This window comes from Durio zibethinus, chromosome 14 (assembly GCF_047325235.1).
Source record: "Durio zibethinus cultivar Kanyao isolate XHJ-2024 chromosome 14, ASM4732523v1, whole genome shotgun sequence".
NCBI lineage: Eukaryota > Viridiplantae > Streptophyta > Magnoliopsida > Malvales > Malvaceae > Durio > Durio zibethinus.
The window spans coordinates 24,919,124-24,944,193 of NC_143175.1; the positions used below are offsets into that span (position 1 = coordinate 24,919,124).

At 36.9% G+C, this 25,070-nt stretch overlaps 2 protein-coding genes and 1 pseudogene across 13 annotated transcripts; 1 reads left to right on the forward strand and 2 right to left on the reverse strand.

The window, feature by feature from the left end:
• Positions 1-10: 10 nt before the first annotated feature.
• Positions 11-13,636, reverse strand: LOC111295675 (E3 ubiquitin-protein ligase PRT6-like). Of its 9 annotated transcripts, XM_022889284.2 has the most exons (20): positions 13,326-13,520; positions 12,753-13,101; positions 11,989-12,665; positions 9,853-11,075; positions 9,606-9,746; positions 8,750-8,993; positions 7,934-8,656; positions 6,987-7,178; positions 6,203-6,888; positions 5,215-5,266; positions 4,493-5,132; positions 3,809-4,017; positions 2,934-3,469; positions 2,739-2,843; positions 2,546-2,612; positions 2,389-2,466; positions 1,149-1,217; positions 965-1,057; positions 723-870; positions 11-526 (listed from the first exon to the last, which is right to left on the reverse strand). In XM_022889284.2, the coding sequence occupies exons 1-18, from the start codon at positions 13,377-13,379 to the stop codon at positions 983-985; spliced, it is 6,120 nt and encodes a 2,039-aa protein (XP_022745019.2). In that variant the 5' UTR covers positions 13,380-13,520; the 3' UTR covers positions 11-526; positions 723-870; positions 965-982. The 9 variants fall into 9 exon arrangements, with proteins under 9 accessions (XP_022745019.2, XP_089600247.1, XP_022745018.2 ...); XM_089744121.1 differs by lacking the exon at positions 12,753-13,101 and having other exon boundaries at positions 13,326-13,636; XM_022889283.2 differs by having other exon boundaries at positions 9,871-11,075; positions 11,989-13,101; positions 13,326-13,636.
• Positions 13,637-14,504: 868 nt separating this feature from the next.
• Positions 14,505-18,606, reverse strand: LOC111294547 (transcription factor AS1 pseudogene; annotated as a pseudogene). 3 transcript variants are annotated; one of them, XR_016327860.1, is made up of 3 exons: positions 18,022-18,191; positions 16,165-16,263; positions 14,505-15,917 (listed from the first exon to the last, which is right to left on the reverse strand). The product of XR_016327860.1 is annotated as a transcription factor AS1 pseudogene, transcript variant X3 (transcript). The 3 variants fall into 3 exon arrangements; XR_016327859.1 differs by having other exon boundaries at positions 16,165-16,276; XR_016327858.1 differs by lacking the exon at positions 16,165-16,263 and having other exon boundaries at positions 18,022-18,606.
• A 2,778-nt stretch (positions 18,607-21,384) lies between these two features.
• Positions 21,385-24,753, forward strand: LOC111294969 (receptor-like cytoplasmic kinase 176). The gene is made up of 6 exons (XM_022888283.2): positions 21,385-21,728; positions 22,016-22,341; positions 22,734-22,869; positions 22,955-23,097; positions 23,212-23,335; positions 23,945-24,753. The coding sequence occupies exons 1-6, from the start codon at positions 21,677-21,679 to the stop codon at positions 24,361-24,363; spliced, it is 1,200 nt and encodes a 399-aa protein (XP_022744018.1). The 5' UTR covers positions 21,385-21,676; the 3' UTR covers positions 24,364-24,753.
• Positions 24,754-25,070: the final 317 nt, after the last annotated feature.

Here is a 25,070-nt window from a genome sequence, read left to right on the forward strand (position 1 = left end):
GATCAGAAAATGAATTGAAACTAAAATTCCTTACATCAAGAGAAATTGAGCTCCATGGGTCATACTACGTGTGAACTGTTATGGTTCAGTTGTAGCCATCGATTTAACCAGAAACATTAATGGAAGAGCTGCTGCCCGTTGAAAATGTTCCAACTATTTACATGCCCATAAAAATGAGAGATTTAAACGCTTTACATTAAAGACTATATATAGTTGCTCCACTTTCCCGAGATGAAAATGGACGCTCATGAAACCCCAACCCTAGCGAACAAAGGAAAGAAAAGAATGAGAAAAACAAAAGTCCAGAAAAAATCAAGCTGAATGCCACAAGCTGATCAACTGAAGATGCGTGGGTCAAAGGCTTGAGGCTCTGTGCAACGGGTTCTTCAATCTAACTGTAAATCCATAGCATACGAAACACGGAAGAGAATAGCAAAATCCGCCATACCAAAAAAGAAAAGCAAAGAAATTGGTTGAGACATGAAATCAACCCTTGATGGCTTCTAGTAACTTAACCCATACCTGTCTAACAAAAACGAAGAGAGACCAATTTAACGAGACAATCTAGTAAAACTTATAACTTATAGATCAATTTTCATTAACATCTTCTCTGTTCCTCGGAGAAAGATACACAATGACAAAAATGCACTCAAATGATTCTATAACTCAAAAGAACTAAAGAAGAAGAGGCAATAACACAAATAAAGTTCCACTAAACTGACCTCACTACCTGTATGTCCAGCCATAATGGTCACATATGCCAACTTCAAAATCCAAGATCCCTGACTAGGTTTGCACAATAATTTATGGATACTGGCAACCTTCAGTTTTGTAGATTCATTTTCTAGTCCAATTCAAATGCATCACCACCTAAAATCCAGATAATATTTAGCCAACATGAACAAGAATATTCATGATTGCTAGCAAATAGAAAAATAAAAGAAGCATAAGGTGAAAACACCACCTTGATCATGAAACCAAACTAAACCATGAAGAAGGTACCAATGGTAGTTTGGCCGAGAACCTTTGAACTCTGATCAAGGCCATGAGAAGCAACCTATTAAAGAGTGAAAATAGATTATTATGAATATCATAAAATAAAAAACAACCTCCAGTGTCATGGACAAAAAAAAAAAATCCCAAATCACCATGTAAGTTAGAGCAGCATAGCGTTCCTCATTCAGGTACAGTGGTTTTCCTCTTAGCATTTCAATATCCTGAAATAAGAAAATGATGTAGAATAACACAAATAGATCACGAGAAAACCTTTCATATGATATGAAAGCACAGAAAGACAATGAAAAGCAATTGTGTAGACATTTAAATTTTAAAGATTCACTGCCGTATCATGCCAACCATATGGAATTCAAATTAAGATATCTAATATCTCATAGAAGTTTCAAACAAATAAATTATTTCTAAAGAGCACTTAAAGCTTCTATATATCTTTTTTACTTAAAGCTTCTATGTATCTTTTTTACTGTAAGGAAAATAAGTCGGCTCCAGAATTTCTAACATTTTGATAAGTTCAATCAAGTTTAAAAATAAATTGACACAGAGTATTAAGTAGATTAGCCTTTAATAATAATCAATCATTCAAAATTTCCGAAGTCCCGTAGCTTTGAATTGTAACCACAGGGGAATTAAAGTGGATCCTTGATTGAAGAATATTGAGGTAGGCAGGGTGAGATTATGCACCCCCCCTCCCTTGGGGCTCAAGAAAAAACCTATCGTTCATGGTCAGTAGTAATATCTAATGTTATTTTGTCAAATCAATTATTTGAATTTCTTTCAGGGTAGAAAACTCTTTCCATAAAAGGGTGTTCTCCAGATTATAGAATAAAATCGCCCAATTTCCTCTGTGCTTTGTGGGATATTTGACTCTAATAGTTGCATGGAACCTTCATGCCATCCTGACTTATTCTCCCATTAACTTCATTTTACATTTAGCAAACTGCTCAAAAGGATTACTTTAAGATGAAGACAAATCCGAGATAGTCACTGTCCGCAGGTACGAAATTTTCATTCCTGCTCAATGAGCCAACATTGTCTCAATCACCAAAGCAACTCTAAGCCTGAAATAAGTATTAGAAACTCAGGCACAGTAAATGCTAAACTGCTATTTCTATAATCTCTTTAACTTGTAACAATTAGCAAGGTCCAAAAAGGCTCATGAACTTTCCCAACTTAGTACATCAAGGCCCTTATGTGGTTGGTACCCGTAACAATCATAACCATCCTTTGCAGGTATACGTGTACGGAAGGCTGAAAGTGCAATATGTCTGATCCTATAACACTCATAGTAATCAATATTTTATTTGTTTCATCCTCGAGTCTCCAAACTACATGATTGATACAAACTTTGCTAATAGAAAGAAAATGCTTTACCTCTTCACCAAATGCATCCAAATATGGAGAAGGCCAAGGGGCTTGACGTGCACATCTTTGTAGCAAGATTGTTGTTCTCTATTACAACAACAAAGACCATTAGCCATTTCATGAAATATTAGGTAAATGTTCCAGGCAAAAACTGGGAGATCAATACCCTTATCAACAGAAATACACCAATACCAGCACCACAGGTCATTGCATGAGCTGTGCATCCACTCTCCCTAGTATAGATCATTGAAGAAAAAGGTCAGTACTTTAGATTCAGTATAGAATCTTAACAATGTGAATACAGGAAATGCACATGTTAAGCACAAAATCAGCAACCGAAAGGAAAGTTGAACATTAACCTGCAGCATGGATTCCAACTTCGTGAACATAATCTACCACACAACAAGCATAATGCAGGCTCATCAAGCCCAGCTTTGCAGTCAGGGCAACACTGCTTTATATACCTGTTGAAACACACATATATTCTCATGAATTAAGATATTCTTGAAAGAGGACCAATATCAGCATGTCTAAGGACGGATTTTGTAACAAACCTTTGCAAAAGGTCTTGATAAACATGAGGCAGGCTCATCAACTTAAATGGAATTGCAGGATTGCAGTAGAAAACATTTTGGAAACTACAGGCTTCATATACCTTGTGGAAGTGACGAAACCATTTTAATGCAAAAGATCGTGAGACTTCATCCTCAAGAACAACATCTATAGGAGGAATCTTAAACATCTTCTCTAGTTCTTGTACTTCATTGAGCTCCACTGAAGTACTTTCAGTTGTATCCATCATATCAGTTGTCACATTAGAAGACTCCCACACATCATCCCTATCAAAGAATGGTGCTGGGACGGAAGACTTAAGCAATTTCCACAACAATGCACATCTCCGCAAGTAAGGAAAACTCAATCTTCGAATCATATCTTTAATATCACAAGAATGCTTGACATCATTTGATACAAAATACCAGCTAGCTAAATCAGATCCTCCAAGAATGCCATAGATATCAGTAATTAGGTTATGATGGGAAGCTAACTCATTGATGTTATAACCATGTCCCCGACAACATATAATTAAAGCCTGAAATCAGCATATCAAGTTCAGAAATGTTGTAATGCCAAATTAGAGTAATTAATAGTTCTGTTTATAGAAAATGAGAGCTTGGAGGAAAATTTTATACAGAAAATATCATCTTTTGAAACAAATCACTAAAAGAAAACATCTTCTATTGTTTGGATAAAACCATTAAATATCTCCCTAAAAGTTTAGAAGTATCAATGTTTCTTCATATTGTTTCATTTGGCCAGAACATTGTCCATGACCAAATTTTCTTGTTCATATCAGACATCAGAAAATCCAAAAAAATATAGCAGTTTAAATAGACCAAAGGAACCTATATGAAGAGAGATAGTGGCAAACCTGAACCACAGAGACAACATAGAAGATATGCACAAGGGATAACAGGGACTCCTCACATGAGATAAATGGGCAAGGAAGACAGAAGAGAAGCCACATCAATGATGAGAAAGGGTCACGAGCAAGAACAGGATCAGATGCACGATTCCAAAATTGAATATCAGGATAAAATGCTTCCTTATCATCATGTTTAAAGATTCGAAGGAGATGGTCTGTCAACATACAATCAGGAGCCCAACATTTATACCAAAAGAATCCAAAACTAAGACAACTTATCTGCTGTTTGATAATTGTATATGCACTAATGCCAAAGATAATAACACCTACCCACCCACCCACATATATATAGTAATGCTGCTCCTTTTATTGACTTGTTTAAAGAAACGTTCTCTCCCTCTCTCTCTCTCTCTCTCTCTCTCTCTCATCCCTCCATCCCTCTTGTTGTCGGTTAAGTAGAAAAAAATGTTGTTTCATTAGCATGAGTGGAAAATTGTACCATTTTAGTTCAGTTTTAGCATGACCTACTTAGATTTATTTGTGATTCACAAACCATCACAAGACCAGAATAAATCCTTCATAACATATCTGGAGTTTATGAATAACTTACTTGGATAGCCATGATTTCTATTTTTAAATATGTCTACAACCTCAAGTAAATCTCAAAGCAATAAATAGCGAAAATCATACCTTCTTGTTTATGTCTGGTGCCGTGGTAATCAAAGGAAACCCCAGAGCAAATAGAATCTGCAAACAGTTGAAGACCTCTAAATCTTTGAAGAGCATGAAGAGAATTTGTACTGCTCAGGTTCTGGACAACTCTTAGCAATAAGGAAAATATAAATTCACTAGAAGGTTTAAATTCTTTATACAAAGAAGTAAGAGTAGAATTTGTGGCCATAGAAGTCTTTCCACTGCGAGAAGCAATTTCTGTTGACATAAGAGAATAATTAAGAGTATCCCATAAAATTATTGGGTGGCTTAACCTTGAAGATCCTAAGAACCTATCCTGCTTTTTTGAAAAATACATTTTAGACAGCACACGAGATATAGGTTCCAGATCCCAACTTGTTCTTTCTTTTCTTTGAAGAGAAAGAGCTTCAAAGAAATCAGGCCTCCAAACCACCTTCGCAGCAGTTTTTAGAAGAGATAAACCTTGCTGAAGCAGAAGGGAACAGATTTCTTTGTTTGGTACAGATGGAGGACCTAAAGCAGGCACATGATCAACAGTTGAAGTCATAGGCTGCCTTCCAGCCTTTTGGAAAGTCCCATTCACTGCAGGCAAGACAGAATTTGCTAGTCGACGACACACAGGACAAAGAAACTCTCCCTGACAAAGCAAACAAGTAATAGATCAACATCAAATGTAAGATAAGGATTTTGCAGAAGAATAATTTTTGTGAAGCATGTACCTGATCAGGATCCACAATATGTGCCCCCTCAAAGAAACTTCTTCGGACATTTCTGTAACCACAGAACAAGAAGATATCTTAAGCACTTTCATGCAAGAGCACTTCTATGCAAGCACATGCATGGACAGACACATAACAACCATTTACAGTTTCAAAGTTAAAGGGCATTTCTGCGACTTGTGGTTCCTTGTTAAATGAAATTACAATAAAATTCCAAACCCATCAAAATCATAACCTCAAGATTCCTCGAGATGTTTTCAGGGTTCAGCTAACAGAATTCACAGAGGTTGAAATTAACCCAGGCTACAAAGGTAGGTTCAAGATGTTTGAGCATTTAAAGGCTCACAAATGCCTTACCTGTCACTTGAAATATGATATTCCTTCAAATAAAAACCTTTTAACTTTGACCACGCTTATACAGTATCTTTATTTTCTTTAATTCCTACAATGGTCCATCACATATTTTCATCTCATAACACAGTTAGATAACCATTATTCCTTGATCCCTTTTAAATGCAACGTATAAAAGCACAATATCTTGCCACACATTTTTTGATCTGATAAATAACTCAAATGCAATTGAAAATTACAAATCACAACAAAATCACAGGTAAACTTTCACCATTTTTACTCTTGTGCATTGAGTCCTGACTTTGGAACTAAATTTAGGTTTTACATGATTCCTGCTCCAAAGCCCTTAATCCTTGCAATTATGTTAACTACGAATAGAAATCAATTGTGACTGATTAGTTTGTGAACACATTTTGAGGTTTCAATAGAGCAATCCCTTCACAAAAGGACCATATGAAGTCCAAAACAAAGAACAAAGTATAAGTTCAAACCGCATAATTGCTGTAAGAAAGATCAATCATATATGGTTACATGAGTGTTCAAATTTAATCTCTTGCTGACGTTCAGAATTATGTTGAAAGAAATATGCAAACCTATCTAATAAGAATTAAAAATGGTCCTTTTTAAGAAGACTTACCTTTCCTTCAGAGATGATAAATAGCGCTCAAGACAATCCTGATGTACAGCATGCCCACAGGAAGAAAGATAAATTCCATCATAATCTAACAGGCCACATCCATCATAATCTAACAGGCCAAATCCATCATCAACAAGAGGCTGTGAGGCAGATTCTGTCAACTCTCTATCACCATCAGTGTTTTCAGTACCCAAAGAGTTTTCACTTGTCTCACTTGAAAGTGCAACAACATATTTTCCAGCATCCCTGCTGCTTTCTGGAGAACTTTCAGTAGCAGAGGATACATCATCCTTTTTAGAGCTTGAGCTTAACAAAGTATCACACATTTCTTTATGAATACATATGTACATATCTTCTTCCAGTGTCTCCAAATTATAGACAGTACTGTCCCTCACATCACTAGCTGTGAAAGGTGCTTGAATGCTCCTCACCGAAGGAAACTGAGACTTGACAAACTCAAGAATGACATTTACTTCACTGCGCTGCCCTTGCCCATTATTGGTAGACTCAACAACTGGATTATCAGTCAACTGCACCATCTGAGAAGCCAATCCTGAGCTGCTGGAAGAGGCATTCGATCCAGACTGATCGGTCACCCTATTTGTGGAAATAGAACCTTGCTCCTTGTCTGAACATTGATCCCATGATGAGGGACCTCTATCAACGAAGCTCAAAAGCCTAGATTTCTTTTTTCAAGAAAAATAAAATGTTAATTTTTGCAGGAAACAGAAAAGAAGATTCTATTTGTCTCAAGTGATGGGTAACTTAAAGACTAATCACTCACTTGGAGAAGAATCAAGAAAGAAACAGGATTTTTGGAAGTAGGATCATGGCAAAGAGAGCAACTCTGTTGCATAGCGCCTTCTGCTTTATGTTCAGTGTCAGAATTAGACATTTCTGCTTCGGACTTCAAATCGTCATCAGCAATGGAAGTGATGCTTGACAAAAATTTGGATTGCTCTGCTTTCATTTTAGCCTGCAGGAAAAATTACAGAATACAGAAATTATTCAACCTTGCAGACTCTCTAATACACTGAGATTATGTTCCATTTTAGTCCAACTTCCACAATTTGATTAGCTCCATAATGACCAAAATACAGCAGTGTGGAATTGGCACAGTTAAAGGGTGCCATTCAGTTTGTTAATCAATAGTCAGACAATGCACCTAGCACTTAAATGCAGGATGATGTTGGCACAGTTAAAGGTTGCTATTCACTTTGTTAATCAATAGTCAGGCAATGCACCCAGCACTTAAATGCAGGTAACTGTCTAGTTAGCATGTAACACAGAATTCTCACCAGGCCAGTAAATAAATGATACATGACATAAACCAATGAGTGGCAATCCCCCATAATGAGGAGAAACCAAAACCACTTATATGAGAATCCCAGATTCAGAAGAGAGATATTGGCCTCTGACTTAAATGATCCTCATTTTAGAGGAAATCACAAATGATATTTTACACAATCTATGAAAGAGCCTTTGTAATTAATGTTAGTTGAGGAGCAAATTGTTAAAAACCAAGATTCTTTAGGTGTTTGACCTGCACCCTACTAGAATTTTTCAAGATTGCGTCACTCTCACTTCAAATGCACTTCAATGTTTATCCTATTCCACTTATGATTACGATATTATCCATTGAAATTGAATTATATACATTTCTCTATCGAAGCTACCTCTCATTTTTATTCTTAACATAAATTCACACATAATTCTAAGGCAAAATCTCACCAATATGGCAGCTTGTCTTTCGCGAGCTTTTGCCTTGCTCATCTCACTATCAGAAGCTGAACCAGATGCACTCCTATCACTATTAGGAGTAGATTTTGGCAGATGGCTGACCACTTCAGGTGCAAGTTGTTGCAGTTTGGTCATGCACTGGGAATCAACTTCAGCAAACTTCTTCAATAAACTTTCAATCAGAGGAGAAAAACTGCAGTTGCTGGATCCCATATAGCTGTTGTGGTTCTCTTGCCAATGCATTCTCATTAATGCAACAAGAAGTGATAACAAACTCTGTTTGCCAGCAGCATGGTTAAATGATTCAGTAATTTCTTCACCAGCAAAAGTTAGCAAATAATTTGAGTCTCCAATATGATGTTCCACACCACTAGATCCATTCTGCTGCAAATAAATGTCTAATGCTAATGAAAGTAAGTGCAATGCTGTCATAAGGGTACCATCAGGAGCCCGTGATTCAGTAAATTTATTGGTGAAAACAGCATAAAATAACACTGCATGAATAATCTGAAGTGTCACTTGGCATGTAGCGATTCTAGCGATTCCCTCGAGAGGAGAATATATTTTTGTCCACCTAGGCAGCTGAGTAGTCATTGCAGAGACACCACAGAAACGCAAGTATCTTTCTTCTGCAACTTGCAAATCCCTCGAGTTCCAACGAGGGTGGTACAAATCCAGCTCCTTCCAATACGCCCATCTCAATGAATACATTCCCTGACATACATCAATATTAAGAAATATTAACTAATCAAACTCTTTTGTCAACCCATAAACATTGAAAGGATATTTCAGACCACAAACCCCAACCTGATTAAAGCCCGATGGACTAGAGTATACAGCAACCCTATCTAAAATTTCTTGAAGCTGGTCAAGCTTAGAAAGCTCGCGAGGTAAAGATTTCACTAGTTCACTATGAGTGGCATCCCCAATCGCTAACTTATAAATCAACTCTCTTTTCAGACTGTCAGCTGTATTGCGTCCACAGAATCGCCTTTCTTGTAAAATTTGCATGATTAAAGTGAGCATTTCCTGAACGAGAACTGGCTCGTACCTGAACGACAATATCACATTACATCAAACATGAATTCAGAATCTCATAATTAAGGGTGTATGGTGTGCATGGGAATGAGAATGCCATCTTTGCTACTTGATTTTGCTGTCCAAAGCAAAAGGTAACATTTGGACATAAAAGGTAACAAAAGTAAAAAAAATTAACTTTTATGAATAGCAAAAAGAATAATTTAACTCTTAACAAGGATCCATCATGCTCTCATTGGAGTTATATATCAGAAATATAATTTTGCTTTTTGCTATTTACTTTTACTTTTTAGCGAAATTTGAGAAAGTAAAATGTAGGCACCAAAAGCAAGTAGCAAAAGTGGCAACAAAGGCAAGCCTTAAATTTCCTAATAAATTGGTGCATCCAGTCCTCAAAGATATCCATTCAAATGGACAATCCAAGAAAGCTTGGACCAAACTAACAAAAGATATTTCCATTACGAGTAACATGGTCAATTATATCTACCAGTAAATAGAATGAACCATGCTACCCGTATTCAAGCACACAGATTTCTAGTCACTCATGGAATGTGTTAAAAGTAACTAAATGAAATTAAAAGCATTTCAATACTATAAAGTAGAAGTTAAAGGGATAAATACATACTCATTTGATCTTTCAAGACTTAGAGAAAGGTAGTCTAATAGACCAAAGCGCTCTAGAATTCTCTTGACATAGAGATCAGGAGGAGCTAGTGCAGCACAGCACTGCAGCAAAAATAAATCAAGCTCCAAAACTTGTTCAGACCTGCAAGTAAAGAAAATCAGAAAGAACTTGGCAACTAAAAAATGGTAACTTAGAGGGGAACTTTTCCCGGCTACATACATTCAACAAATGAAGTACAATGTCCTACCAGCGGATAGAGCGATACCACTCACAAGATACGATGGCAGCATCCCCATTCTTCCTCCACATCCCAGCAATAACTTGAGCACAAAATACCCTAATCCGTAAGGGATGCTCCATAACAGAGGCAGAGAACCCAAAAGGATGGCAGCCCCTAAGGACATGGCCAAAGAAATCTGCATAAATTGCTGGTAATGAACTTGCCGAACAAGCATTTGTTATATTTGCCATTACAGATTCATCATAACACATTCTTAATGCCTTCTGCAGAAGCAAGGAAAGTAATCGATGTAATGGAATGTGAACAGATATCTCTTGCGAACTAACATCATAAATAATATCAGGCCATTCATAAAAACTCAAAACACGTAGAGTAGCTAGTCCTGGGCCACTGTCTGTCTCCATGGCACTGACATCCAAACCCATACAACAGCATGCAACTGGATCAATTTCAGCTGAAGAGCTTTTACCGTCTGAGCCTATATTTTTGACAATCTCCATGTCATCACTTGCTTGATGGCCACTATATACAGGTGAAGAAGATTGTGAGCTCTGATTTTCACTTGAACCAGTTAGTTTATCAAAATATTTGCCATTCCTAATTTTATATAATGTTTTCTTTATAGCTAAAAATTTTCTATTAGAAATGCCACTATTATTTGGAGAAGATATACTCTGAAGAACTGCAGAGGTACCGTCATCAACTTCAAACCAAGTCTCCATAGCCCTTAAGCACTCCTGTATCAACCAGATGACAGAGGAAGGAATTAAAAGATAATATACGGAATCATATCCAACTTCGGTAACCTTTGACACACTCCTTTCTGTTACACTACAAACAGAACTCTCTTGGGATAGCCTTCCTACTTTTGCATGCCTCATGCTATCTCCATCATCCACATCTTGCTTATAAGTATAAGAAAAAATATTTGCCCCTTCACTTGAGGCAACAGAAAATGCCCCATCTACCAAAAGGGAGTGAAGATTGGCAATAGAACGGTCTAAAACAAAAAGCAAATGCATAGACTCATTTTCTTCTTCAATATGTAGGCCAGTTTCCCTCTTTATAGGGTTCATTCCTTGCACAAAAGCCAAAAGCTTTAGCCACCTTCTTGAGATGTCCTGCTGCTCATGGGTTGCATATTTGGAGACTACATCATGGCTCATAACAAACTGAATATCTCCAATCACACGGTCAGTGGTGTCAAACAAACTTCCCCACTTAACAGCCTGCAAAAGAACAAAACACCAACTTTATGTAGGCCATTAAAACTTTTAATGCATTATTATTAAAATATATATTCTTCAATAACCATTTTCAGGAGTTATTGTTTTCATTGCTATAACCCAAATGACATAGAATGTGAGTAAACCTCATCACTAGTAGGCTCTATTCTTTTTTTTATGCCAAAATTGTATAACAATCTGAATTATGCTAATTCAGTATACATATATATAACAAGCGTTACTTAAGTTGATTATCATTCTTTAGAATAAAAGTAAATTTAATTCAATAATTGACCTACAAACCAACTTTACTTGCATATGACCTTTTAGCATCAAGTATGGCTAAAAAATAGCAAATTTTTGTAGAATTACTTGGTTCAATAATATTTTACCATTGACCAACTTACATATTTTACTCATATATGACCTACATACCTATTTTACTGTCAAACCAAACACAATAACTCTTGATGCAGACCAAAACCTAAGCCCAAGACCAGGGCCAGGAATTGACATGTAGACATCTTCATTTACAATCAAAACCTAAATATTATCATAAAGATTCAATAACAGTTCATGCATGTCACAAACATAGAGATTGTCTTTGTCTTCTCTATGCCACAGAAACTCAAGTTTTTCTAGCATTTTCTCCTAGAATAGAAGGCATAAGAATGAAAAACATGAGGTGCACTATAGCAATACGCTCACAAGACTGAACTACTCTAGTATAACTTTAGTTTTTAGAGTCAACACAAATGGAATTACATGCTTATCTAAGAAGCCAATCATGAAGCTCATCTCAACATGTGAACAAATAATTAAAAAATTAGAATTAATTAGGAAGGCCGCAAAGGAGCTATGTCCTTGAGCAATTGTAGCCCAGTTCATAAAAGGAAACAAGAATAATTGTAATTACCTGCAAACGGCCATCCTCCCGAGCACAAGAAAGAAAAATGTCTCCCAAGCATTTCAGTAGCATGTCCAATAGGTTCATCTCCTTCACAAGACGAGGAGTTAGGGTTGGCACTGTGAAGATTTGGACAGAGAAAGTTGAGATTAGTGGATATTTATTGTTGAGAATGTTGTCACTTCCCTCTTTTATGGCTTCATTTATAACGGTAGGGTAATAACTTGAAAATACTTTAGAAAATTCATTTTTGAAGATAGGCTCTGCCAGCAATCTCAGCAGCATTTCATGGAGTTTCTTCGTAACACCATCGCCTAAGAACCTCTCTGCTCTAACCAGAATATCCAATAAACCACCTAAAGAAATCACCCTCCTAGACACAAAACTGAGCAAACTCTCACTATACTTGCAAAATTCTAAGAGCATCTCAACAACCACATGTGTTAGCTCATTTGCAACCTTCCTCTGCCCAGCACCACGATCACTTGCTCTCATATTTTCTTGAAAGAAACCTTCTGCTGCGAACAGCTTGTTTTTCCAACAAATAAAGAGTGCATCAAGCACTGGCCCAACAGAATTTGCATAGTTCTCAGGAAGTGGTTGAATCTGTTCAGAACCCTTATGCTTCGAGCAAAACCCCTCACGTTTCCATGCCGTTTCATCCCCACAATCACAGCAACCACCACCTGTATAAATAATGGAATAATCATGATCCTTATGATTCCCATTCTGGAAACAAGTAACACAAATAGCACAAGTCGGATCATGCTCACACGTCCGGCATGTATATGCAACATCATTTAATCCCCAAACCGCACCACAAACACCACGTTGACTGATACTCAATTGTGCCAGGTTTTTCAAAGCATTCATCGGCTCACCCTGAAACATCAGCCACTGCAACCCAACCATACTCTCACGAAACCGATTTTTCATAGTTAGAGACATCAATGACTTAGAACTTGACCTAGCATCTTGAAAAGATTCTGCCACTTCCCCATTCGTAGGTAAGATTGCCAAAACTACCTCAGGCAACAATAATCGATTCTCCATAACAAAATCAACTATCCCCTCATAATGCCTGTCGAGGTACTCCATTGGAATCCCTAAAGCAGCTAGCCTCTGATTACATCAATAAAACTTTTTTTTCAGATATTAAATCCAATATTAACCAATTCACATGCTGATGATTGCAAATGCAGAGATAAAGATGAATTAGCAAAATATGCAGGAACGTAAATAACTGGACAGCAACACATGCTGAGAAGTTAAAGAAAAAAAAATCTTCAACATTTTCAAATTTAACCTAATTGAGTAGTTAGAATAAATAAATAAAATGAGCATACCCGTACGACTCGATCACGGGGCCTAATCGGCGAAGAGTCGGTAGGCGATTCCATTTTATGACGGAAAATTAAATGGCAAAAACGAAGCAACCAATCGGCGCAAGACAAACACGGCCCTAATCTGGAGCCTTCTTCACTCCCCAGGTTTACTTCTATGATTTTGATCAAATTTGAAAATTTCCAAAGAAAACGCCTGATTTCACAAGTCCTGAATCATTCCCAATTCCCAGTCATCTCACAACTCCCAGTCATCTCACAACTCGTTCACTATCGGCGGTGCAATGAACCAAACTGGCCCTTCGGTTCCTTTCAATTGTTATAATTTTTAATATATATAAATAAATACATCTCTCTCACCCCTGGCTTAACTTTCTCTCATTTAAGTTTGATATGGCGGTGGCACAAGATTTTCTGGAATAATCTTTGGAAGGATAGCGTGTTCTTGTTGTTCTCTGTTTGGATAATAACCTCAAGAGCTTGATAGATAATTGCGTACAAACCCAACAAAAAAAATAGTATTTCCCTTCTTTTGTTTTTTTAATTTTTAATTTTATTATTTAATTCATGCTATTCGACAATTAACAATTTAAAACATATACGATATAAAAATAATATAACTAAAAAATATAAAAATAACATAATTTAAAATTTAAAAAATTTAAAAAAATTAAATAAAATTAAAATATTATATTTTATAAATAAATTATAATATATAATTTTTATATAAAACATAATATAAATATAACATTTTACTCGTACCAAAATTTGACTTACTTCGTGGAGTCATGGTCTGTTGATTGATGGGATGAGGGAACACAAAATTTAAAAAACAATAATAATAAAGTAAAACTATTTTTTTACATTAAATCTGGCCAAGAAACCCAGTCTTGAATGGGCTTGTAACAATGGGCTGCCTCCTTTTGGTGGTTTAGAAGATTTAACCCATTTAGATTTTTTTTTTTAAATTATACATGATAATTTTAAATATAAATATGATATGATAATAAAATATAAAAATAATACGAATAAAATATACGAAAATAATATGATTTAAAATTTTAATACAAATCATAAATAAGTTTTTTAATAAAATCAAACAAACGTATTTCATATTTCATGTTTTGAGCTGAAACGCATAATATAAATGTCGTGTGGAGAAATCAGACCCCTTATGCCCCGAAAACCAACGCCATATTTGGCAAACGATCATATCCTCCTCTCATTTGGTAAAAGAATTCAAACATGCAATAGTTGGAATATAAATTTAATATATTTTTATGAGCTGAATGCAAGATGGAGCATGTTCAGCTAATGCTACCTTCAATACGGAGTGTCCATCTGATAAGTAGATAGTAAATATGGACATCTATAGTAGATATTGAAAAGAGAATGGACACGAAATCAAAAACAATGTGCAGCAATGTAGTCTATTGAAAGCAGAAAGCAGACCGCGTATAATAGACCTTTCTCACCGGCCATTTGGCTCAGCAATCCTGGGTCTGCATCCCATTTGTTCAAGAAACTTAGTAAGACGCAAGTGCTTTGCGGTCCATTGCTCAGCTAATTTTTGCTCTTTTGCTTCAGCATCCCTCCTTAGCCCTTCGAGCTGTTCCCTGTATTCAGCTTCAATTCTATCAAGAGTAGCATTCTGCTCGTCCCTTAGAGCCTTGACCTTTGACTCTATTTCTTCCATTTTCTCCCTTCTACGGCATGCCTTCTCTGATTCCAGTTGTAACTCTACCCTTCTTAACCTCCAGGCTGCTTCCTTTTTATGTGCAACCCAAGCACGGTGCCCATCTTCCAGCTCCCTGCAGCACTCCAATAGTTCAGATGTCAGCAGGTTCTCACCACAGGGAGGAACTGATACATGGGGCACAATATTTCCCAAAACAACAGGAGTATTTTCTGACATCCTCTCAGGTTGCAGCCATGGGATTGGGGGAGTAGCTGTCACTGTCGTGGGAGATAAGCTTAAAGTCACGGAAGGGGAAGGTGGCCTGACAGCTGAGGCATTGGTGGAATTAGAAAGCCAAGGTGGAAGTAGAGTCGGTGCAGGGGAAGGTGGATCAGCATGAAGAAAGCCCCCATTAGAAGTAGCCATGGGAAAGGTAGAGCTATGCCGCTCTTTCACTAGTTTCTCCGCAAAAGTTTCTAATATCCCATCGTACTTGCCCTCCTCAATTGGGTCAACTGTCTTATTCTTCTCCTTCTGTTCCCTTTGTTGCTTCTCTTTGAACACCTCCCACCACTTGCCCAGTCTTTTAGCAGTTCTGCCAGGGACTTCAGCTGCAATTTTCTTCCATTTATTGCCGTGTTTGGCTTGAAGACAGATTACAAGACGCTGCTCCTCCTCCGTAAGAGATTCCTTCTTGATACCAGGTTTGAGGTAGTTATTCCACCTTTCTAAGCAAGATTTTGCATCCCTGTTTAGGGGTGTGTTCATGCGTTGTGACAGAAGGTTCCACTCCCGTGGTCCATATTGTTTTACGTATGCACGTAACAAAGCATCCTCTTCAGCTCTCCAACGCTGCCTCTCCTTCATTTCCAGGTGCAAACACCACTTCCCATTGCCCTAAGCTCCTCATAATGTATCTGCAAGAAGACAGGTAAGTTTAACCATCTCTTTGCTAATACACAAATAATAACAACAGGATCCAACACCAACAAGCTCAAAAATCGGGAAGAGGACTAATGACATGAGTAAGGATGAACTTTTAACAATGTCATAGCCCATAGAAGAAACAAAGAGCTGTTTCTCAACTGCACTCTCTAGTCCCCTCACTTAAACAAGTATCATAAAACCAATGGTACAAGATATGGAAATTAGATGGAAAAATACCATGTGTATAACACCGGCAATCTATTCTAACCCCAATCTTCAACAACCTGGCACATAAGTCACCACTGTATGGGCCATAAACTTCTCCGGCATGATCCACTGAGATCAAGAGCTACTCAAGAATAAATTTTCAGACAATTACAAGTGGGAATCAAGAATTCCAAATACCTCCCAAATTTTCTCAACTCAGATAACTAATAATTTAAAACCAAAGAAATGGCAACTTTTGCTCGCAATACCAAAAGCCAGGTACCAATGAAGTCTGACAGCAAATATGTATGAGGAAACCGATTGAATAACAATGTCAGCATTTCTGACTTTTTACAAAGAAAGAATAATAATAAAGGAAGGCTAAATATAACACTTAAAATTCTCTAGTTTCAACTAAGAATTGACAAAATTGCCAGTACACCAATGAAGGCATGTCTAGCCAATCATCAAAAAGAGGATGCACAATCAAGCTGTTAAATAAATGTTTAGATAAGTGATGATAACTGCTGGTACAACTTGGCATTGATTATAAAGTCATGCACAAAATTTGAGCAGCATAATACGAGCATAACGCTGCATAGAAATGACAAGGAGAAAAGGTTCAAAATGAAAAACAGAAAATGACATTAAAATATTAAAATAGGATCAAATATCAACAGAGGAATGCTTTTAAGCAATGACTGAATACAGAGCTTTCAGAACCAATTATACATCCAGTGATGACAATCAATATTGGAGTCAGCACTCAGCAAAACAACCTGCAAAAAGATGACAAGTGGTACAAAAATAGATAAAACTCATATACAAGACTCTCCATTTGATGCTAAATTTGTGTACAAAGATCCTAGCGGCCCTGACACCAGATTACAACCAAATTGTACAACAGCTGGCATATACCGCTATACAGAGAGGCTTTCATCCTTACGCATTTATAAACCAAACTATTTTTACCCTCATTCAAGCTATTAACTAAAACTAATCTACTAAAATATCTCATAAAAAATGTCTTAAGAAACTGTATAACAAACCCAATGACAGTTTCTTCAAGATGGGAAGTAAATAATCAATCCAAGAAGGAAGTTATGACTAGTACAAACCCACAAATTTCAAGATATTTATTAAAATCATTTGCAAATAATCAATCCAACAAGGGTGTTATGACTGGTACAAACCCACAAATTTCAAGATATTTATTAAAATCATCTGCCATATTTATGATACAAGATCTTCAGAAAATCACTGCTGCAGGGCAACAGTATTATTCATCAACTGATTTGGGTGAATATGAAAATTCTCCGGATAAGGCCTAGGACATTATTGAATTTTAGCAGAAAAGGTGTTAATAGATAATTCTTAATAAATAATTATCCCCTTGAAAAACCCAATTTTAAGAACAATTTGAAAAAAAAAAAAAAACACTTTCTTATTCAAAAGGAGACACTTTTAAGTAGAAAGTAGCATCTTTTCGCCATAATTTGTTCACAAAGAAATTGTTTATCAAGTTTAAGATTACCATTAAACAAGTATTGTTAAGGTTAACAATATATAACGCTTAACCAGACAAGGGATTTGTCACGGGCTGGGAGCTTCCCTCAAAATCTTCAAGTAAAAACTCCACATTGATTCACCGTTTGGCTGCCGAGAAAACTAAAAAAATATATATAAAAGAAGACTAAATTTTGCGGCAAAAGCAAACAGAGATCAGATTCAATATAAAAAAATTGCAGCAAAAGGAAACAGAGCCTTCAAAACACAGAGAAATCCACAGCAAGCTCTTCGTATAACTTCACTAACCAAAAAAAAAAAAAAAAGAGTGTGAAATAACTTCTACAAAACTACTTGAAAAAAATGAGAAAAACAGCTCACCAAGTTTTCATTGTTTCAAGTGTCCAAATTTAAGCTGTCTTCGTTCTTGCATCTTAATGTGTCTTAATCTCCGACAACAACAAAAAATGGAAGGGAAAACGGAAAACAATGTGAAAGTAGATTTTTTATAATCAAAACCAAAAGTCTAAACGGCCAAACGAAACACTTTCGCAAACAGAGAAAAAAAAAACCACCTAGAGAGAGAAAATCTTAGCCTGAAGGAAGAAATAGAATTAACAAGAAAAAGATATCGAGAGAGAGACAGAGAGAGTAACAAATGAAAAGGTAATTACTAAAAAAATTTACAGTGTTGTCAAACAGTGAAATTTAGAGAGAGAAAAAACAGATCTGACAGTGGGGGCGTGAAGGCGTGGCACGGGAGTGGGACTGAGAAGAGACGGAAATGAACCAAAGAAAGACCAAACCAATACATAACAAATCAAAAGAAAAAGGAAAAGAAAGTAAAACCGCAGCCAATGATCGGTATTTTAAAGGGAGGGAGGGATCAATGCTGACGTGTTTAGGGAATGTGCTTGCGTCAGCATATCCTGCAACACCCCTCCCTCTCTCTACTCCGTTCACCCTGCCCTACGTTTCCTATAGACAGACAGAAATTTTTAAATTTTTAAAGTATACCGAGAGAAAGAAATGGCATACGCTCGATTTCAGCGCTTAAAATGCGCCTGCCTGCCTCCGTTCTTTTCGGGGCATTCTGTTTAGATTTCCGTTTTTCTTTTTTACTTTCTTAATAATTATTTCAGTTATAGGACCACGAGTTAGTGACGGAAGGGAAATAACAGCTAAATCAGGGCCGTTGATTGATTTGTCAAGAAACTCCGGTCTCCACGTGATCCTGTGACAGGAAAATTTTTTTATATACTATGTCGTTATAAGAATAGAAAATTCCAGCGTATATATTTGGTTTTTATAATTTTCCCCCACTTCATTTTTTTTGTTTTTTTCCCCATTTCATGCAAAAATTTATACTGACATTATCTCGACCGAGAAAGGCTAAGGTGTGGCCATGAACGTAACAGAAAAGCAGCACAGCCCTTGATTAATAATGAGTTGTTGAAGGGATGGGTGAGGGTGCAGGGTAAGGAGTGAGGGGGAGAGTAGAGGAAAGAAAGGATCTTTGGGGTGGCGGGGGGCTATGATTAGGAGGGGGAATATCGAGGGGGAAGGGGATGCCACATACCCAGAAAGGGTGGAGGAGGGGACTGTACTCCGCGTTTTGCGGCGAAAGGAGACGAGTCTGATGTAGACTCGACCTTCTGCCCCGCTCAGAAGTGCCTCTCAGATGTCAGTGATGAGTTACGTCCCCTTTTTCTTTTCATTTATCTCCGTATTTCCATATTTTATTTCTTTTCTTTTCTCTCTATTTCTATATTTTAATTTATTTTTATTAATTCTAAAATTAATAATTCAAATGTTTATATCCAAGTTTCAAAGTATTTAATCTTATTTTTATTAGTTCTGGAATTAATAATCAAAGGGATGTCCCCTTGATTTTTTTATTTTTAATTCAATTAATTAACAAGTTTTTCCATCGGGTTTCAAGGTATGGTTACAACTTTACTGTACAAGGGAAATTGCTGGCCTAAAACCGGAAAGAAAAGCAGAAGGGCTGAGGTGAAGGAGGGGCATCCTGACAAAGCTGACTTGACATGTCAAAACATATTGTAAATTTGAGGGAGATCCTCCCCCAATCTTCAGCCTGTGTCCCACCCCCTGCCCACCTCTGAAAAGCCAAAAGCCTTTTGTGGTGGGGAATGAAGGGGAATTCAGACACTACATTTCAACTTTCCCTTGCTCTTCTTCCACCTTAACTTGTCACCGTTTGATTAAAGCTTAACCCATTGATCAAAACCAATCTGATATGGTCCTGATCGACCATTACAGTGGTAGAACAGTTAAGTACAGTAATAAAATGTTAGTACTGTCATTTTTTTAAATGAAAACTGAAAAAAACAGTACAAAGAAAGGCTGCAGAATTTTTATGGGGATCGGCGAGAGTGGAGGTTGGGAGGGTGTGAGCTCAGTGGTCTGACCTGACCTCGTCGAAGCCATCTTTACCCAACCTGGTTCATTGAAACGGTAACATCCCCAGACCTCAATGTACACAAATGTGTTTTTCAACTTACCCTTTTCTTTTTGTGTAGTCCGCATTCCACTCAATAAAATTTACCTTCAAATCTGGACCAGAACAGGAGAAAAGTCCATAACATTACTGGTCTTCATATTTGGGCAAAAAGGATGTTAAGCCCAATGTTTTGTCCAGCTAACTCAGAATAAAATAGTGTTGGATCTGACCTGTGGTAGGCCGTAACCAGCCTAAAAGTTTGGTCCGAGATTTGTCTATTGAAAGATCCAGAAAGAACAAAGAATTGGGCCTGAGACAGGTGGGTCAGGCAACAAAACCCACCATTAATAACCAATTATTTTTCATCTTGGTGTAAAATGTGAAGGCATAGATTAACACAGCCAGATTTTCCAGGACTTCGTCCGTAAGCAGGTATTAAAATCTGAATTCTGTAAAACAATTTTGAGATGATCTTTGAAAAAAATGTTAAATCAACTTTCTGAGTAGGAGAGAGTTCATCGAGTGTGAGCAACGATGGAAGCAGTTTGATTTGGCTAACCTTGCACTTGAATGCTTAGCTATAGGACCCAAACATGGATGAGGTGGTAATAGAACTTGAACAGCTTCAGGAGCTAGGTGACATCCCAAAAAGCAGTCAAAAGGAACATCATGTAAATACTCGGTCATTCCAATAGTCCACCTACTTATCCCATTGCCTAGTCCGTCTCTTAAACTTAACAAATCAGAGAATGGTAAAATGCTTGACTATAGATTGACCAAAATCCAACAGTGAAAGAAATCCCAGAGTGCATGCAAGAAATAAACTCTCAAAACATGCAATCACATAGCAAACCAACAATTTTTAACATAAATCCAACGATGAGTACAAAGTTCCTTAAAGGAGTTGGAAAAGGTTGACTTGACTAATCTTTGAGAATCAAAGAGGAAAATCCTAATCAATGGCATCCAATGCTCACATAAGTACAACTAAAAGGTTAGATTATTAAACTAATCCTATCTCTAAAATCTTAATTTTCTTTAAATTTTTTGAAGTGTTTTTGGCTTATGGATTAAAGGAAAATGTAAAAAAATATCAACATGAAAGTGGTTACTATTAGTAGTAATACCGTAATATGGTATTGTTCCCATGGTGGTTTCTTTGGTAAAGAGACAAAAAAAAAAAAAGGCAAAAAGGCGAGTCAACTGTCAACCAAATTTGGTTGGCAGAGGTCCAAAAAGACCTTCTTATAAAGAAAGAAAGGAAGTAAGCAAACCCAATTGCAAAGAAGCCTTTTTTTTACCTTACTTTCTGGTTTTACTGACCCTTTCTCATCATCATCCAGGGCCAAACCCACCTTCCATAAAGTAAAAAAAGGGTGCACAAAAGAGATCATATCCAAAATCTTTGTGCCCAATTACCACCAACTGCGCTGCTTTGATCTTTCCGAAGAGGCAAGTTGAGTATTTTTTTTCTCTTTCAGGGTTGTCTTCTTTGTGAGAAGTTTGGCCCTGTGAGAGAAAAAAAGAAAAGGGAAAAGATTAAAAGAAAGATCTTGGTTTTATTCTGTTTTGATGGGACCTTGCTGGAGCAATGGCATCAAGTCTGTGAGTCCTTCTAGCACAGGTGAGTTGAATGTTGTTTGGTTCTTGATGTGCTTAAAGCTTCGATTTTTTTTTTTTGTTTTGTTGATTACAAAAGCACTTGCATGCCTTGTTTTCTATTTTGAAATCAATGAAAAAGACTCGATTTCTATTGTGTTTTGAGTGTCATTTCGTTTTCTAATAAAAAAGTGATGATTGCAATCTCAAATTGTTATATAGATCCTGTCTGGAGCTTTAAAAGTGTTTGTTTGTCTCGAGACAAATTTTATATCATTTTATAAAGTTTGTGAAGTTAACTATTGTATGCAGGAGTTAATTCGAGGAGTGCAAGCAGAAATGGAAACGATTTGAGTGGTTCAAGCAGCAAAGTATCTTCAGCTTCTGTACCGCAAACTCTCCGGAGTGAGGGTGAGATTTTGCAGTCTTCAAATTTAAAGACTTTCACCTTCAGTGATCTCAGGACAGCCACCAGAAACTTCCGGCCAGGTAGTGTGCTAGGAGAAGGTGGATTTGGTTCTGTCTTCAAAGGATGGATTGATGAGCATTCACTTACAGCTACCAAGCCTGGTACTGGCATCGTAATTGCTGTTAAGAGGCTCAACCAAGAAGGACTCCAGGGTCACAAGGAATGGCTGGTTAGTTTTTTTTTTTTTTTAATTGCACAAGTTAGTTTTACTTCAGTTTCACTTTGTTTGGTGGGGGGTGGGGGGGGGGGGGGGGGAAGGATTGGCAGATTTCACATCAGTTGCTACCCGCTTTTAGGTTATGGTGGCTAACTCCTTGAGTACTAACAGAAGTTGGTATTACCTGGATGCAATTGCAAGTTGGTTAGTGTTATTAATTTGACTTGCCATCATATTCTATTAGCACAAGAAACCAGTCCAGATGGCCTATGTCCTCGCAATTGTAATAATTTTAAATTTGGTGAAATAATGCTGTGACAAATTCATTTTGGTAAAGGCTATGTTATTCAGGACTTTCACTTTCGAGAGGATAATTTGATTTTCTTTTATATTTTGGTATACAGGCTGAAATCAACTATCTTGGACAATTGCATCACCCTAATCTTGTAAAGTTGATTGGTTACTGCTTAGAAGATGAGCACCGGATTCTGGTATATGAGTTCATGGCTCGGGGTAGTGTGGAGAGTCATTTATTCAGGAGTGAGTTCCTTATATTGATGAAACATTCATGCTATGAAGTGAAGCATATGTCTCCATCCACTGTGCCTAATTAATTTTGAAACAGGGGGGTCGCACTTCCCACCACTTTCTTGGGGCGTCCGAATGAAGGTTGCACTCGGTGCTGCCAAAGGACTTGCCTTTCTCCACAATGCCAAGCCCCAAGTCATATATCGCGACTTTAAAACTTCTAATATCTTGCTTGATTCGGTAGGTAACTTAGTTAATGCTTCCCTTTACATTTCTGTGGCATGGTGGAAATATTGAAATTTTTATCTGTTCTACTTATGTGCTATATTCTGCTGTTTCATTTGATATTTGCAGAATTACGACTCAAAACTCTCTGATTTTGGGTTAGCTAGGGATGGGCCAACTGGTGACCGGAGCCATGTTTCCACTAGGGTCATGGGAACCTATGGATATGCTGCTCCAGAGTATCTAGCCACAGGTATTGCTTCCAACTCTGTTTTCTTTTGTATATACTTAGTCTATGTCATTTTACTTTCTACTTGCATCTTCTATATACTACTTTTCTCTAGATGCTCTTTAATTGTATTGAATTTATGTACTACCCTTTTTTCATTTACATTTTTTCTCTTTTTTGTTCATGTTTTCTTTTAATGAATTTCTACTCTTCTCTTAACATGTTTGTCAGAAAAATAAACTACTATTTTACCTCTTTGATAGTGCATGGAGAATGTTTCCTAGTCCTTTTGACTCAATTATGCAGTTGTTTGCTTTCCCTTCTGTTTGAAAATTGTGGTTTCTACTGGGATAAAAAAACAAATGGAAAGAAATACTAAAAAAACCAACAAACTTTTATCAAGTTCTCTCATGAAATGAAGCCTTTGTCTGTTTTACAATCAAAATAAGAAAAGTCATGTTCGATTTGTATGTAGATCTTAGAAATTTTCTTAATATTTTTATCATATCTGTTGTTTTCGGCTGTTATATATCTATTGGGTTCTCATTGCATTTAGCTATTTGTTATTGGATCATATGAAATGAAGTTGATATAATCTGAGTATTGATATCAACGTAATTTTCTATTGGAAAGGTCATTTGACTGCCAAGAGTGACATATACAGCTTTGGAGTTGTTCTTCTAGAAATGTTATCTGGCCGACAAGCTATAGACAAGAACAGGCCATCTGGAGAACACAATCTAGTGGAGTGGGCAAAACCTTGCCTGACCAATAAACGCAGAATATTCCGTGTACTAGATACCCATCTCCAAGGCCAGTATTCATTGAATCAGGCCCAAAAGGCGGCTGACCTTGCACTTCGGTGCTTAGCAGTAGAACCCAAGTTCAGACCAAGCATGGATGAGGTGGTAACAGCGCTTGAGCAGCTTCAGGAGCCAGGTGACATGCCAAAAAGCATTCAGAAGGAACATCATGTGAATGGTCAGAGCCATTCAAATGGTAAACCGACCACTTATCCAAAGCCTTCTGCTTCACCACTTCATGTTAGATGAAAACCTTTTGATGCAGCAGCAATTTCTTTCCTGATTTGAACATCCATAGGATCTGTTTCTGGGATTTAGGCAGGGAACAAAACCATGGTTGAATAGTGTACAGTTCTTTCGTGTAAACTATTTAAATCTACATCCAAATTTGATCAAGCTCAGATATGAGAGCATGCATGAACATGATCTCGGTTTTGCTAAATATCATACCATCATGATTGAAAAAGCAAAGAATTTACGTTCAAGTTTGTATGAAAATGCTATTGAGTTTATTTCCGGCTTTCTTTGGGGTTTTTTTTTTTTTTTTTTTCCTTTCTTCCTTGGTATAGGGGCTTGTATGCCAATGTAATTAAGCTCATTTGAGACACAATGTAAGAATCTTCATTTTGTTGTAGTCCATATGATGTTTTGATATGTATCTCTTTTCTCAATTATTTCAAGTTCTGTTATCCTTCACGCTAAGATCACATTTTCTTTCCTTTCCGAACTTTTAATGGAATCTACCGACAGATTGGTAAGCTACCTGTATATATTGATTTGTTTTACTTGAACAAGAGACAGATATAGGTCGTCAGGAGAGAGCTTTTGGCCTTTATTTGAGGTTTCCAACTTCCAAGAAGACTTCGCTTTTACACTTTTTCCCCCTAAAGCAAATGGTTTCATGTTCTCAATGCATATTGCCATTTTCAACTTGTCAATAAAAAAAGGATTGGCAA